This window comes from Nesoenas mayeri (genome assembly GCF_963082525.1).
Source record: "Nesoenas mayeri genome assembly, chromosome: 4".
NCBI lineage: Eukaryota > Metazoa > Chordata > Aves > Columbiformes > Columbidae > Nesoenas > Nesoenas mayeri.
In genome coordinates this window covers 46469415-46482949 of record NC_137540.1, presented here as the reverse complement: position 1 = coordinate 46482949, position 13535 = coordinate 46469415, and the positions used below count along the sequence as shown (strand labels likewise).

The following is a 13535-nucleotide window of genomic DNA, read 5'->3' as shown; positions in this document are numbered from 1 at the left end:
GTGGCGGTGACGAAGCCTGCGTGTCGCCGTGGGGGCGGGGCGCCGCCGCTCGGCCGCCGGGCGGGCGGAGGCGGTGCCGCCGCGCGCATGCGCGAGGGCGCGAGGCCGGGGTGCGGAGCCGCCGGTGCCCCGCGCCCGCCGGGCGCTGCCGCGGGAGGATGAACTGGCTGTTCCCCCTCGCCAAGGGCGGCGGCTCCGGCTCGCCCGCCGCGCCGCTGCCCGCCCGCACCAGCCTCCAGCAGCAGAAGCAGCGGCAGATCGAGTCCCTGCGCGGCGCCCACGCCTCGTGAGTGGCCGCGGCTGGGCCTGGGGCGGCGGAGGGGGGCGGCCCGCGCCGCCTGACGCGGGACCGGCGCCGCCCGGAGCCCCGGTTGGGGCCGCGCCTCGGGAGGTGGCGTGTGTCCCCGCACGCACACCCCGGGACGTGATTGCGCCCCGTCCGCTCCCGGTGCGGCCCGACTGCAGCCCAGGCCGGGCGGTCGCGGCCCCGGGGCAGGGGCGCGGGTGCGCGGCTGGAGGACAGCGGGGAGCAGGCCCGCGGAGGGGAGAAACCCGTGTGGGCGGCGCGGCGGGAGGCTGCACCTGGGAACCGAAAGCGAGATTTGCTGGCGGGGGGGCGGGGCGTTCCCGGTGGCCGAGTGTTTGTCCGTGTGGCCTGGCCGGGCCATCGGGCGAGATTGCCGTGCCGGAAAGTCAGCTAAACGATTTAATGGGTTTTAAGGTCTAGGAAGAGCTAGGGGTTGCGTGTGCTGGAATAAAGTGGCTGTAGGAGCATATTTCTTTAAAAGTTAAGAATAAGACGTACAGTATAAAGGAGCCATGTCTCTCAATGATCTTGTTAGCAGTAGCAGGCCTACTGGCTTTACGTAATGTTTTTCTGAGGCATAGTGCTAACTTGCTGATAACTGACAGTTCCTCAGTAACTTGTTTAGGTGCTCACTGGAGGCAGGTGGTTTTTTTCCTCTTCAACAACCACACTTTTTAGAGCTAAACACGATACTCTAGCTTTTCGGTATGCTGATCAGTTTTGCCTGTTCATCTTTTAAAAGGAGATCCACACTTTATATATTTCAAGTTATATTTTCTGTGAACATGTAGGCATTCATTCTTCCCAGGATGTCTGTTGAAGTAGAATGACAGAAGCCTCCAAAAGTGATCCAGACAAAATATAATATTTTCAGTTATGTCAGAAGTTATGGAAGAAGAACTGATTTTATTTCTAAGTTTGATAACTGCAGTTCACTCACTACCCCAATGTTTTGAATTATCACACAGTAGACAGAAGTATGACAGCATTACTAAGTACTGTTGCTTGCTTAAACTTTAATCTGCTCAGAGGCAATTTCGCAAATGTTTTTGAAGGATGGATTACTTTACTAAGGAGCTGTCTCCATGAGTATGCGGCAGCTTATCTAACTAGAAATTTTTGTTGGACTGGCCTTGCTTAGCCTTTTATTTCTACCATTTTTTTCTCTACTAGGGAGGTGAGCTTGCCCCAAGTTAAGTCCTCAGAAAAGGTGGTCGGTTTTTGTCAAGTTCAGCTCACTGAACTGTTTTACTACCTGCTATGCAGGCACCGCTTCAAGTATATGCAGTGCAGGCAGGAATGGAGATAAGGAGTGGGGAGGTGATAGCTGATCAAATGTAACTTTCAACAATGTGAACTGGCCTGCCTGATCTCTCTTGAGGATAGGTGTGAAAAAAAAAGGTGAATGAAGGAGTGCATTCTGGCAAAGCATAACTTTTTCATAATGGATTCTTATTACCAAATAAATCTGAATAACTCTGCCTTGAATTCTGTGCTTCTAAAAAGGTGTTTGTAGTTGGTGGAAGTTGTGAAAAGGGTTTTTTTTGGTGGGGAGGGGCGGGTAGGACTGGTGTGCTTGCTTGTGGCCTCCACACCAGCACAAATCTTTAGGACAGGAATACACAGGAAGCATTGCAACAATGTTGTTTCCTAGGCAATAATTAAATGAATGCTATTCTAATGTGTTTGGGTTTTTTTGTCTGATAAGTATATTTCATTGTTCGTTTATGCATATCCCAGTTGCTCCTTCCTGAAATACTCAAAATTCTGTGCATGGTGTGGTTTCCAAAGTTATGTAAGTTTGGTTGGTCTTCGTAGGTAATAAAAGCCCAGGTATATGTGATCTTAATTTCATTGCAGTAGTTAGTCTTCCTGTTCAGGATCCCTCACAAGTTGGGAGCTTGAAATAAATTTTTTATGTTTAAAAAACAGTTTTCTTATCTTTGCTGTTGTTCTAGACAGAGTTAAGAACATGCCATTTTTTCAGCATACCCATTCCCAATTGGGGAAGGGACAATTAAGTTTATTGGTTCAAGGTTTTGCCCAAAGGAGGTTATAATAGTTTGGATACCTCAGTGACATTCTGGATTTCTTGTTTCTCTCTCTCTGTTGTCCTCTTCCTCCACAGCTCCTATAGGTTGTGCATGTCAGTAGAATATAATTATATACCCTTCTCAGAAGGATTTTGTAGCAGGCTATTAAAATGAGTGACAGATGATTACAGGGCAGGAATGTGCATGAGAGATTCCAAGGAGAATCCTTCAGTTAAGAATGAGGAGGTGGTGATTTCATTTTGTTTTAAAGCACTAAATTGACTTGAGTTCTCTGGTGCTGAGGATGCCTGAGAGTTTCTTCAAACAGTGTGTGATTTCACAGCAATAGAACAGATTCTGAGTTGTCTGCGAGAGGAATAAGGTTGCACTGCAGAAAGCAAGATGTGTAGTAAGATTTGTGTCTTAGTCCATTTATTGCTGAAATTCTGAAAACTAAAGTTTTAAATTCTGTATGCAAATAATGCTTTGGAGGGATACAAAACACTCCTAGCAGTGCACCTAACACACATTTGCAGGTAATATGTTTTGGGTGGTTTTGAGGAAGTAATTGTCCAGAGTATGCCTGGTGATGAATGGATGAGGGGACATTTCTGAAGCTGGGTACAGAGAGGCTTTCTGGGAACACTCAGTGCCATTATTCCCAATTGGAGCTGTGTTCCTGCCCCTTATAAGGCAGCCTTAGAGAGATGAGGGAGAAGAATATTCTTAACAAGGTGCAGGCAGGAAAAGTACTTGGAAGAGGAACTAGTCTGCCTTTTAAGTGTGTTTTGATTGAGGCATTATAAGATGAAGACTATTTTCTGCCCTGCTTTCTCTCCCAGTCCCAGCTTAGGTACGTTCATTTTGTCTGGAAATTCTGCTTCTGATCTAAGTCTTCTACTCCTCCTCCTTCTCCACATTCTTTGTGATACCATCTTTCGAAACTGTCTTGCTGTGCATACAGATTGCAGAGTGCTTTGAGTGTTGAAATCAACTTCCTGTTAAAGCAGCTGATTTAAAGATGTTTCTCAGGAACTTACCTGTTACGAGAGGAGCAAATTTGGATTCAGGCACACTGGATTTCATTAGGTACACGTTTCTTCACTCAATGCTTTTGGAGGTGTCTGTGTCTTGAGTGTCACTGGATTACACAGCTTTACATTCTTGCAAGTAGCTCTTCTCCAGATAATTCTTGAAAATATCTGTGCAAGTGCATAGAACTTGGTTCATGTGGAAAAAACAACTGTTAAATAGTAAGCTAATCTATTAAGGAAGATCTAGTGTAATGTATATTTTAAATATTGATCTGTAGGCAGTGTTGCAGAGCAATACTTGTGAACCAGGTGTAGTATAGCGCCTTGGCAAAGTAAATGGTTTATCAGATAAAATCAGTATATAAAAAAATTGCTGATATTGTGTCTTAAGCCAGTAAGTAGAGAAAAATAAGTTGAGATCGTTGTCAAATCAGTTGGTAGCACAATTTTTCTGCCTTTATTTCCATTGCTTGTGGTCATGTATGAGGTTTTAAAGTTGAATCTAATATTTTTTACATTAATCTTGGTATTCAGTATAGCATTCTGAAGCATATTGACTCACTCCAGCACTTTACATTTCATTCTTACAAGGCTTGTCAATGCTAAACTAAATACAAAAGTCTGAGGTCATGCCTTTTTTTTAGACTTTAGGGTGTTATATTGACCATGAATTGGATATTAACAATTTCTTCTTTGACAGCATTACAGAAATTCAGAAAGATGTGGAATATCGACTGCCATTCACTGTAAACAACTTGACAATTAATATTAACATGTAAGTAGAGTGAGATATCTCTATGCACATCTTGAAAATAAAAAGTGTTCGCGGAAAAAAGTAGTAATAGAACATAAATGGCTCCCATCTCATAACTAATTTCAGGAACTATAACCTTTGCATGCACAAATCTTGCATTAGTAGTTGTGCTGATATGAGTGAAAGTAGTTCTGTACAAGATGCAGATGCTCAGCTGACAGCAAAACTATATTTTGCTGTGCTCAGCTCCTAAGATATCTGTCTGGTTTTAGTTGAAGGTAAATAGGAGAAAACACTTGAGGGTTTCTGATGACTTTGAATCCCCTGCAGACGAAAAAATAAACTTAACTAGTAATTTATTAATCTGCTGTAATTCCTTGTACTAACTCTTACTCCAGTGAAGCTTCTGGATCATAACTTGAGTGATTTATTGTAACTTTTCCTACGTGCTTACTTTGGGGAGTGCTTTTGCTCTCGCAAATATTGGTGATATTCTGTTTACCAAGTTTTCTATTGCTTTAGCCTGATAACTTGCCTTTCTTGCAGGTTACACTACATTGTCTTTGTAGTAATAGCATTTGTATTAGAAAATATTCTTGTTATGCTACAGTTTTTTCTTTATTCCTGGACATAATTGCTTCATTGTTATACTACAGTTTTGCCCACTAAATGCTCTCTTCAGTTCTGTGGACGTCTAGTATTCTAATCTGTCTGACTTCTATTTGTAACTGATAATCCTCTTATATGCTTCACTCGGTATTTCTCCATAACTCTTCTCATAGAAAAGTAAGTTTATGTAATTAATAGTACTTTTTCTCTGCGTAAGAAGGCTTCTTATGCAAACTTTATGATATGTAGCTGTAGTAATGATGGTTCTTGTATTTGCAGCTTGCTTCCACCTCAGTTTCCTCAGGAAAAACCGATCATCAGTGTTTTTCCACCTGTGAGACATCATTTAGTGGACAAGCAGGGAGTATATGTGACCAGTCCATTAATAAGTAATGTATGTATAATTTGTAGCTTCCTATGTATCTACTGTTGATAGCAATTTTAATACATGTCATACTATATTATTGCTAATACTTCTGGTAATAAAAAGCAGGGGTCTGGAAACAAAAATTCACTAGTGTTCAGTATACGACTAATTTTTTTTAACTGCTACCATTACTGAGTTTGGTATTCCATTTATCTAAACTTACTTTAAGTTATGATGGCTTAGAAGGTTCCTTTCACTTTTATTCTAAGTACCAATAGCACAGTTCTTGTTTCTCTACAGCTATTCCAATTAAGGGAGAAGGATTCTTTAAGATTGTTCTGTAACACAGTTCTTTCTATTGTAATCCTGTTAAAAAGTTGTAAAGGTTTTAGCTCTAATATGCAGGATTTTAATATGCTAGGGTTTGGGTGGTTTGGTTTTGTTTTCTCTGCCAGCAAGGATGTGGTAGGAGTTTTTTTTGTTTGTAGAGTGTTGTTTTGGTTTTTTTTTTTGCCCCCAATGTAACTTGGTAACTGAGGTGGATTTTTTTTGTTTTTCATCAGAAATGTTATACTTCATTGATTCTCCATTGTTAATGGAACATATAAAATGCTTGTAGTTTCTGTTCAGTTTGGGGTATCTTTATAACTTTATTTGGAGCTTGTGTAAGTACAGTTTACATTAGCTGATATGTCTCTGAAATAGCTTACAGCACTGTTATGTTGATATAATACATAGTCAAATTCAGCATGTTTTGAAACTGTTGGAATCCAGGAATAATTTTTCTCCTACATCTTGCTGCTTTAAGTTTTTTGAGTTTTTGTTTTGTTTTTATCAGTTTACAATGCACTCAGATCTTGGAAAAATCATTCAAAGTTTACTGGATGAGTTCTGGAAGAATCCTCCAGTTCTGGCTCCTAGCTCAACATCGTTTCCATAGTAAGTATCTATTAACATAATGAATGGAGTTATGTGTATTAACTTACATTTTTTAAAAAGAGATGAAATGAAATATTAGGAGGGCAGAAACAGGAGTAATGTAGTGGATGACTTGGGAGACATAGATTTCCCACACTTGCACAATTTCATGCTTGATGGCATGATTGTTTTGACAAGAAACACTAGGATTCTTCAGAGTTACTGTATCAACATGCTGATATAACTTCTGTTTTCTTGAAAAAGAATAAATATTTACGTTATCAGGTGAAAACTTGAATTTGCTATACATCATGATTTGAGCAGTTATGCTTCCTTATATTCTGTTCATGATCTGCCAGGCTTAGAAGCAGCTTCTCTTGCACAGTTGTGCAACAGAAATTGTGCAGTTTAAATAATTGTATTAAATATGCAAAAGTAGTCTGAGACATTACAGCTTTATCAGTACAACTATGGTTCTTGTGGCTGACAATACTGGGTTTAGATGCAGCTGCAGCTGGGAATTTAAAAAAAATCATTCATATTGTTTAGAAGTAGTTATGTGTGTGTTGCTCAAGCTCTTGCATGCTATACTATTAGTAACAATTAATGTGTGACATGGGTGCATTCCTAAGGACTTTTAGATGGAAACAATTTAAATTTGTGCTCATAAATTTTTGAGATGTAGTTTTCTTATAATTGAGAGTGTGATTGCATTTGGCTGCTTTACAATAATATAGTTTAATGGAGTTGTACATTATGTTAGAGTATAAGACATAAAATAGACTTACTATGGTGGAAGTAAGTGAGAACAGAAAATGCAAAGTTTATGATGTTTTAAAAATTCAATATTATGTCTTTGTATATGGTCTAGTAATTATAATTCAAACTATTAGAAATGTGCTGTAAGCAGTAGGTTGCTCATGGTCATGTCTTGTTTGTTTCTTTGTTTTTAGCCTTTTCAACAAACCAGCTGGAATGCCTCCTTATGCTCCTCAGGGGTTTCCATTTCTTCCTCCATACCCACCTCAAGAAACTAATAGAACTATGGCAGCTGTGCCGGTTGCTGAAGCAGTTCCTTCAAGCTACGCTGCAGACAAGCCTGCTGCTCCCTCTTATGGCTTGATTGCTGATCTGCCACTCCCTGTTCCGACGGCAGAAGCCGTGCTCCAGGTCTGTGCACTGAGTTTTGCTGCTTAAGCTTTTGGACTCTGAGTATAATTTCCCTCAGGGCTGCACAGGGCATTGCTCATGCTAGGAAAATGAAACTTTTATTCTGGCTTTGATTGAAAGTTTTTTAGAATGAACTTGTAGTCAGAGCAACAAGTTAATCTTTGAGTTTTACTGAAACTAGTGCTACGCTAAGTATCTTTGAATAGACTTATACATAGTGCAGCTGTGACTGTTTCTCCAGCCAGAGAAAATGAGATCCTTTCCTCTATATGGGATTTCCTGTCCAGAACCTATCAGGTGAGAACAATGTGCAGTCTCAAGCCTTTATGTGAGGAGTATTTATTTCTTGGCTTCGTGCTTCAAATAGCTTCTCTTCAGGGTTATTGTATGTGTGTACTTACAAACTCCCTCTCACTGATGCACTCAGAGGATTTTTTTGAATATTCTCCAAGAACTTTACATCTAAATGTTTAGTCTTTAATCAAATCCTGTCTCTAGAAACAAAAGCTTTCTTCATCTTGAAAGGCACTTTTCTTGTTTTATAGAATTAAAAGTTTCTGCCTTCTGTGAAGACAGACTTTTTTTTTTTTCCTTGCCCAGGAAGTTTTTTTGCAAGGGATTATAGGTTTAAAAACCACATGAGGGAGATCAATATGTCAATCTTTTTCTCTCTTCTAACTTCCCTGAGTTAAACTGCTCCCATGTGTTTCCTGAGTCATCTACCTGTTGTCAAACGGAGGACATAGCAAAACAGTATTATTTTCCTCCAAAATTGACTCGTCTTTTATGACACACCTTCCCAAACATCCCCAAGTATTTCGTTGCCATGGTTGAGTTATCTTCTGTTCAGTAACTAGTGCTACTACTTCTTAGTGCTTTCCTGCTTTTCTTGTTACTGGCAAATACTCATCTGGTTTTGGGTTGATCAGGTTAAATAACAAGAAATTTCTCTTCAAAAATCTAAGCTTTTCCAAACTTCCATTTAGGTTGGCCAGAATGGATGTACTTACAAGATGCCTGATGTTCCTGATACCTTTCCAGAACTCTCAGAACTGAGGTAAATTTTCAGAAGGTAGCAAAACTTTCCATAGCCATTAAAAGGCAATTACTGCTGGTCTGTATTTGCTTTTTCTCAAAAGTCTGTATGCATCACTGAAAGGTTTTTGTAGAAATTATAAATAGGAGAACTACCTCTTACCAAAAGTGTAGAGCCAGCCTTGTGTTCAAATGTGGTTCTTATTTAGGGTTTTCTCAGCAGGAACAATACTTTAGGATTCAACACCAGGAAAAAGTGCATTTATTTTTACTTTTTCTAACTATCAGTGTTCTGCTGTCTTCTGGGGCCTCACCAGGGACTTGATTTCTACTAATACACTAAGCGTAACTTTTGAAGGAGGAAAGAGGACAGGGAAATAGATTTGAAAATGGTTTGCAAATAGACTACTTGGGGAGCAGCTCACCACAGGTAAGGGGATTTGGCTTAGATAAATCCAGGTGGTAAATGTGCCAGCTGTCCCAGTGAAAATCACTTCCACATCTACATACTTCACATACATATTATACAAAGATTTGCATCAAAAGCATATCTTGTCACAATTTTTTAAAAAAATTATTGGTTATTGTTCCCAGCAATTTGCTCAGATCTAATGAGATGGCCTCCTTGATCAGTTATCTGAGATTAAATAGATGACAAATTACCTATTAATTCTGAAAGACTTTTAGGAGATTGATTTCTTTCTGATCTCCTATCTTCATGGTAGTGTCATAGTTCAGTGAGGTTTTCAGTCTGTCCTTGCAAAAAGGAAAAGACCTTTGGCAAGAATGACTTCTGGGTTTGTTTCCCTTGACACCTTCTTAAGAGCCTGTTTAATTTAGCTAAATCAGCTGCAAATTCTAGCAGCATCCTTATTATGTAGCAGACAATTAGGAGGTTTAGGGGGGGGGAAGTACAATTTGTTTGTTTAAACAAAGCTTTCTAATCAAGTTGGGTCCTTCCAGGAAGACTGGTTTAAAATTCCATGATTATTCTGGTGGTAAAGTCACAAGCAGCATTCCAGCTGTGCTGAGGAGCTCTACTGGTCATAGGTGGCACTGTCTGGGTAGCCTGGGGAGAAGGACTGAGAGCAGCTGGGTGGGTGTCTGATAGCTGGCCAAGGTCAATCTGTTACAGTAGCATTAAAAAAACACTTTATAGGCAAGTAAGGCTTGAAATGAGACATACTTTTTAACACACTGCTTTTTAAGCTTACTGCTGCAGAAAAATTAGTGGTCAAGTGTCATGTATCTGTTAAGTCCCAATGAATGCCTCAAACTTTTGACTTTTGGCAGAAATGAGTTACTCTACACGGAGTATTTGCTGTTAGCTTTAAATCTTCTTTCTTTCTGTTTGAATGTAGTATATCACAGCTGACCAATATGAATGAGCAAGAGGAAATGTTACTGGAACAATTTGTGACTCTACCACAACTGAAGCAAGTCATTACTGATAGAGCTGAGTTAGTGAAAAGCATTGAGGAGCTGGCAAGTAAGATGTCAAAACATTAGCATCTGTGGCTGTGTTCTGTTATACAAACTGAATCCTTTTAAAAAAGTAGTAATAGTGACTTTATTTTACAGAAAAGAACTTGTTGCTGGAGCCTAGTCTTGAGGCAAAAAGACAGATGGTCTTGGATAAAGTAAGTGAACAATAAAATCTTTTTCAGAAATAGTAATTGTAATATTCTGTTTTTTTCAGGAGTAAAACATTCATTTTTGTCTTACAGTATGAGCAACTCACACAGATGAAAGCAGCCTTTGAAAAAAAGATGCAAAGACAGCATGAACTTAGTGAGGTATAATCAATCTCTATATTGTATTATCCTTTACGAATACTTCACTAAAACTGAAGTTGTGATTTGTATCTTTATCCATGAAGAACAGTCTCTTGGTTGAGCTCTAGTTTTGTATGAAATAGATTCACATCAGGTTTGAAATAAAATGGGATGAAGTACCAAACAGTTTGAAAGCAAAACAGTGTTATGACTGCACGACTGTGGTTTTGGGTTGGGTGTTTTTTTTGACGCTAGAACAGAAGCCAAGTTGGAAGAAGGGAGTGTGATGAGCATTTAGAGCTGTTCTTAAGTACAACCCTGGGTTGAATCCTTTCTAACAAGTTATGCTGTTTCTTGGAAGTGAAGCTTCATCTAGGCACTTAAGCTTTTATGTAATAGTGTTGTTCTATTTCATATATCCCATATTTATATAGTCACTTAATTTTCTTCTTGGAAATGTAGGTTTTAATGGACAGTTTAATATCACATAAGAGTTTTTACTTTCTTAGAGTTGCAGTCCAAGTGCTCTGCAAGCAAGACTTAAAGTAGCTGCTCATGAAGCTGAAGAGGAATCTGACACTATTGCAGAAGACTTCTTGGAAGGCAAAACAGAAATAGATGACTTTCTTAGTAGTTTCATGGAAAAGAGAACGGTATGTAATATACAAGTCATTCTAATCTGAGAGATATACAACACATAGTGAATAAATGTAAGACTTAGGGTTTGAGCAGTCCTGTGATACAGAACAGTGCTTCAGTAAGCTCCAACAAAAGAAAAATACATCTCTAAGTGGCTTCAGTCTATTTAAAATACAATCTGCATTCTGAAGGCACATATTTTCAAGACAGGACTGCAAAGGTCTCATGCATTAGACCCGAGTCCCATGTGGTTGCAGATATTTTTGTGCCACTTTCTTCTATATCCTATATAGGTACCAGAAAGATAGATACTTGGATAATTTTAAATTTGGTAAGTTGACATAGAATGACATATTAAGCAACCTTAATGTTCAATTTATTAAACTTGTTAAACTAATTATTCTGTTGATACCTATCACCAAAGAAGTAACTGAAGTTCAAAGGCCACCATTCTTGCTCATACTGTGACAAGAGAACTTACCAGTCTTGTACCTTTCTTTAAAGATGTGTAATAAATGTATTTCTCTTGTAAGAGGTTGTGGGTGGAACATGTTATCGATATAGACAGTTGTTCAGCTAGAAGCTTGGAAGGAGGGTGGTTCTCAGGGTTTTCCTTTTTAAAAGAGCCTGCAAAGCTGCTAAATCATTGAAGAGAAACTGTAGTATGTGTTATAAAAAAATCTTTTCAGAACTCTTTCTTCCTATGTCTTGTTTTGTAGCTCTGCCACTGTAGACGAGCCAAAGAGGAAAAACTTCAACAGGCAATAGCAATGCACAGCCAATTTCATGCTCCGCTATAGGTAAATTGCTGGTTCAATATTTGTGGTGATTTTTTTTTTTTTTAAATAATTTACATAATTGTCACCCACTTAGGAATTGCCAACTGCAAATAGATTTGTTACAATACTTAGTGTTCTAACAATGCTTTCTGTGGAAATCAAGTATGTACTGCATCTGTTTTTGGTTGTATTTGAAACATAACTTCTCAAGGAATTAAAAATTTCTAATTATGGAAATTTGTCTTTACAGACTTCCTGCAAACTACACCTGCCAAGAGAATGAGTGAAAAACCCAGTGAAGCACACTTTTTAATGACTATTATTTGCAAATAAGCATTTCATCTTATGTGCTTGTATTTATAGAAGAAATTGTATACAGAGTTGGGATGTTTTTTGTACAAATTAGAATGTCTCTTTATATTCTCATTGTACTCAAGAATCCTTCTATTGCAATCTTTGCACTAATTTCCTGTATTTATTGTTGATAGTTCTTACTATATTTAAGTTCCTGCTGCTATACTCCATTCTTCAGAGATTAAATATCTAAACATGTAATTTTGACTAGCTTTTTACATTTTTTTATAAAAACATAATTCATATATTTTGTATTTTGAACTTTACACATAGATTTGGCTTGATCTATGGAAGAGTTTGAGATAAATGATGATAGGGCTTTGGAAACTGAAGAAGTTCATAATCTGAGATGGACAATGGATTCACGAGCTGTTGTTTCTTGAAGCCAAAATGTTTAAGAACAAGATTTTTTACTTTTAAGTAATAATACTAAACTAAGTATAGCCTGTATTGTGTTTTGAAGAAGTAGATTTGCATTAAGCAAAGGGTATGTTGGAACAAATTACATGGGAATCAGAATAAATGATCTCTGCATAGGTTTGGTATGTTTCTTGGTAGCACTGATGCACTTGATTTCAGATGTGGCTTGATACCTACCACTGTAATTAAAAACAATTTTCATGAAACAATTTCATTTTCATATGTTTTTACTTAAAGGAGAAATAATCAGGTCACCTGCCAGTTTCTGTTTTATGCAATATGAATATCTTTGTCATGCGAGGAGCTCAAAAGCACTTTATAAAAATTAGTTCTCTATGAAGTAGCAGTTATTTTTTCCTAATTTTAAGGAACAAAGAAACTAATTTAGCTGGGGTTGCACAGTGTGTTATGTTAAGGTCAGTGATAGAATTTGGATGCAAGACTTAATTCTGCCTTTGAATCTCTGAATCTTACCTCAGGTGAGCTGACTTTTTTTTAGGATGGGGATATATCTACTGAGAATGAATAGGACCACGTCCAGTATTCTATAGGAGAAAAATACAACTTCTAAATACATGCATATATGTTCTCTGTTGCTCTTGTAAAAAGGCACATTCTTTTTCTTAATCTTGTCAGTGTGTTAGGTGTTCGTGAGGAAAGTTGAGTTCCAGAAGAACAGAAGGAATTGTAGACTTCTGAGAGATCAATAAGATAAAGCACCGATGAAGTAATCTGTCAGGAATCCTGCTGCTTTCTCTGCAGGAAGCCATCTGGAGATAAACCTCTTAGCCAAGACGGGACCTATGTGTTGCCTAGACAGGGTCACGGAACATCACAGGTTCAACTCACAAACTAAAGCACATGCGTCCAAGTGAGTTCTTTGCTGCATCACTGATTTTCAGTCACTCCTAAATGCGATGCTCTTCTAGCAAAATGCAATGAGGTGTATTTCTTCTGAATTGGAGAAAAGGGAGTAAACTTGGAGTTACAAAAACTATGTGCAAGGAGTCTTCCACAGGCTAGTGAATCTTCAAGCGCAGCTTTCATCTCAGCCCTTTCATATTTTACAGTACTGTGGTTGTCTGTCTTAAGATACTGCCTTTCAGGGAAAATGATCTATTCGCTGGTGTTTAATGGCATTTTTCTTTTTAGAGCTGGTCCAAAGTCTGAGATTAGGTATCCCAAGCAAATAGAACTATGGTCCAGATCAAAGAAGATATTTAGGTGCCTAAAAAAATAAATGAGTTTTAAACGCCGTGGTTAAGCAATAATTTTAAGGGTATCCTCTTGCAAAAAAAAAAAGAAATTCCTTTGACTGCGTTATACTGCTTGTATATTAAC

General features: G+C 38.6%; 1 protein-coding gene across 1 annotated transcript; it reads left to right on the top strand.

Moving 5' to 3' along the window:
* The first annotated feature begins 21 nt into the window (after positions 1-21).
* Positions 22-12416, top strand: VPS37A (VPS37A subunit of ESCRT-I). Its single transcript, XM_080343811.1, has 12 exons — positions 22-286; positions 4075-4149; positions 5017-5131; positions 5943-6043; positions 6976-7192; positions 8179-8249; positions 9589-9716; positions 9809-9867; positions 9955-10023; positions 10512-10655; positions 11361-11441; positions 11671-12416. Exons 1-11 carry the CDS (start codon positions 159-161, stop codon positions 11439-11441), a joined length of 1188 nt encoding a protein of 395 aa, XP_080199937.1. The 5' UTR covers positions 22-158; the 3' UTR covers positions 11671-12416.
* Positions 12417-13535: the final 1119 nt, after the last annotated feature.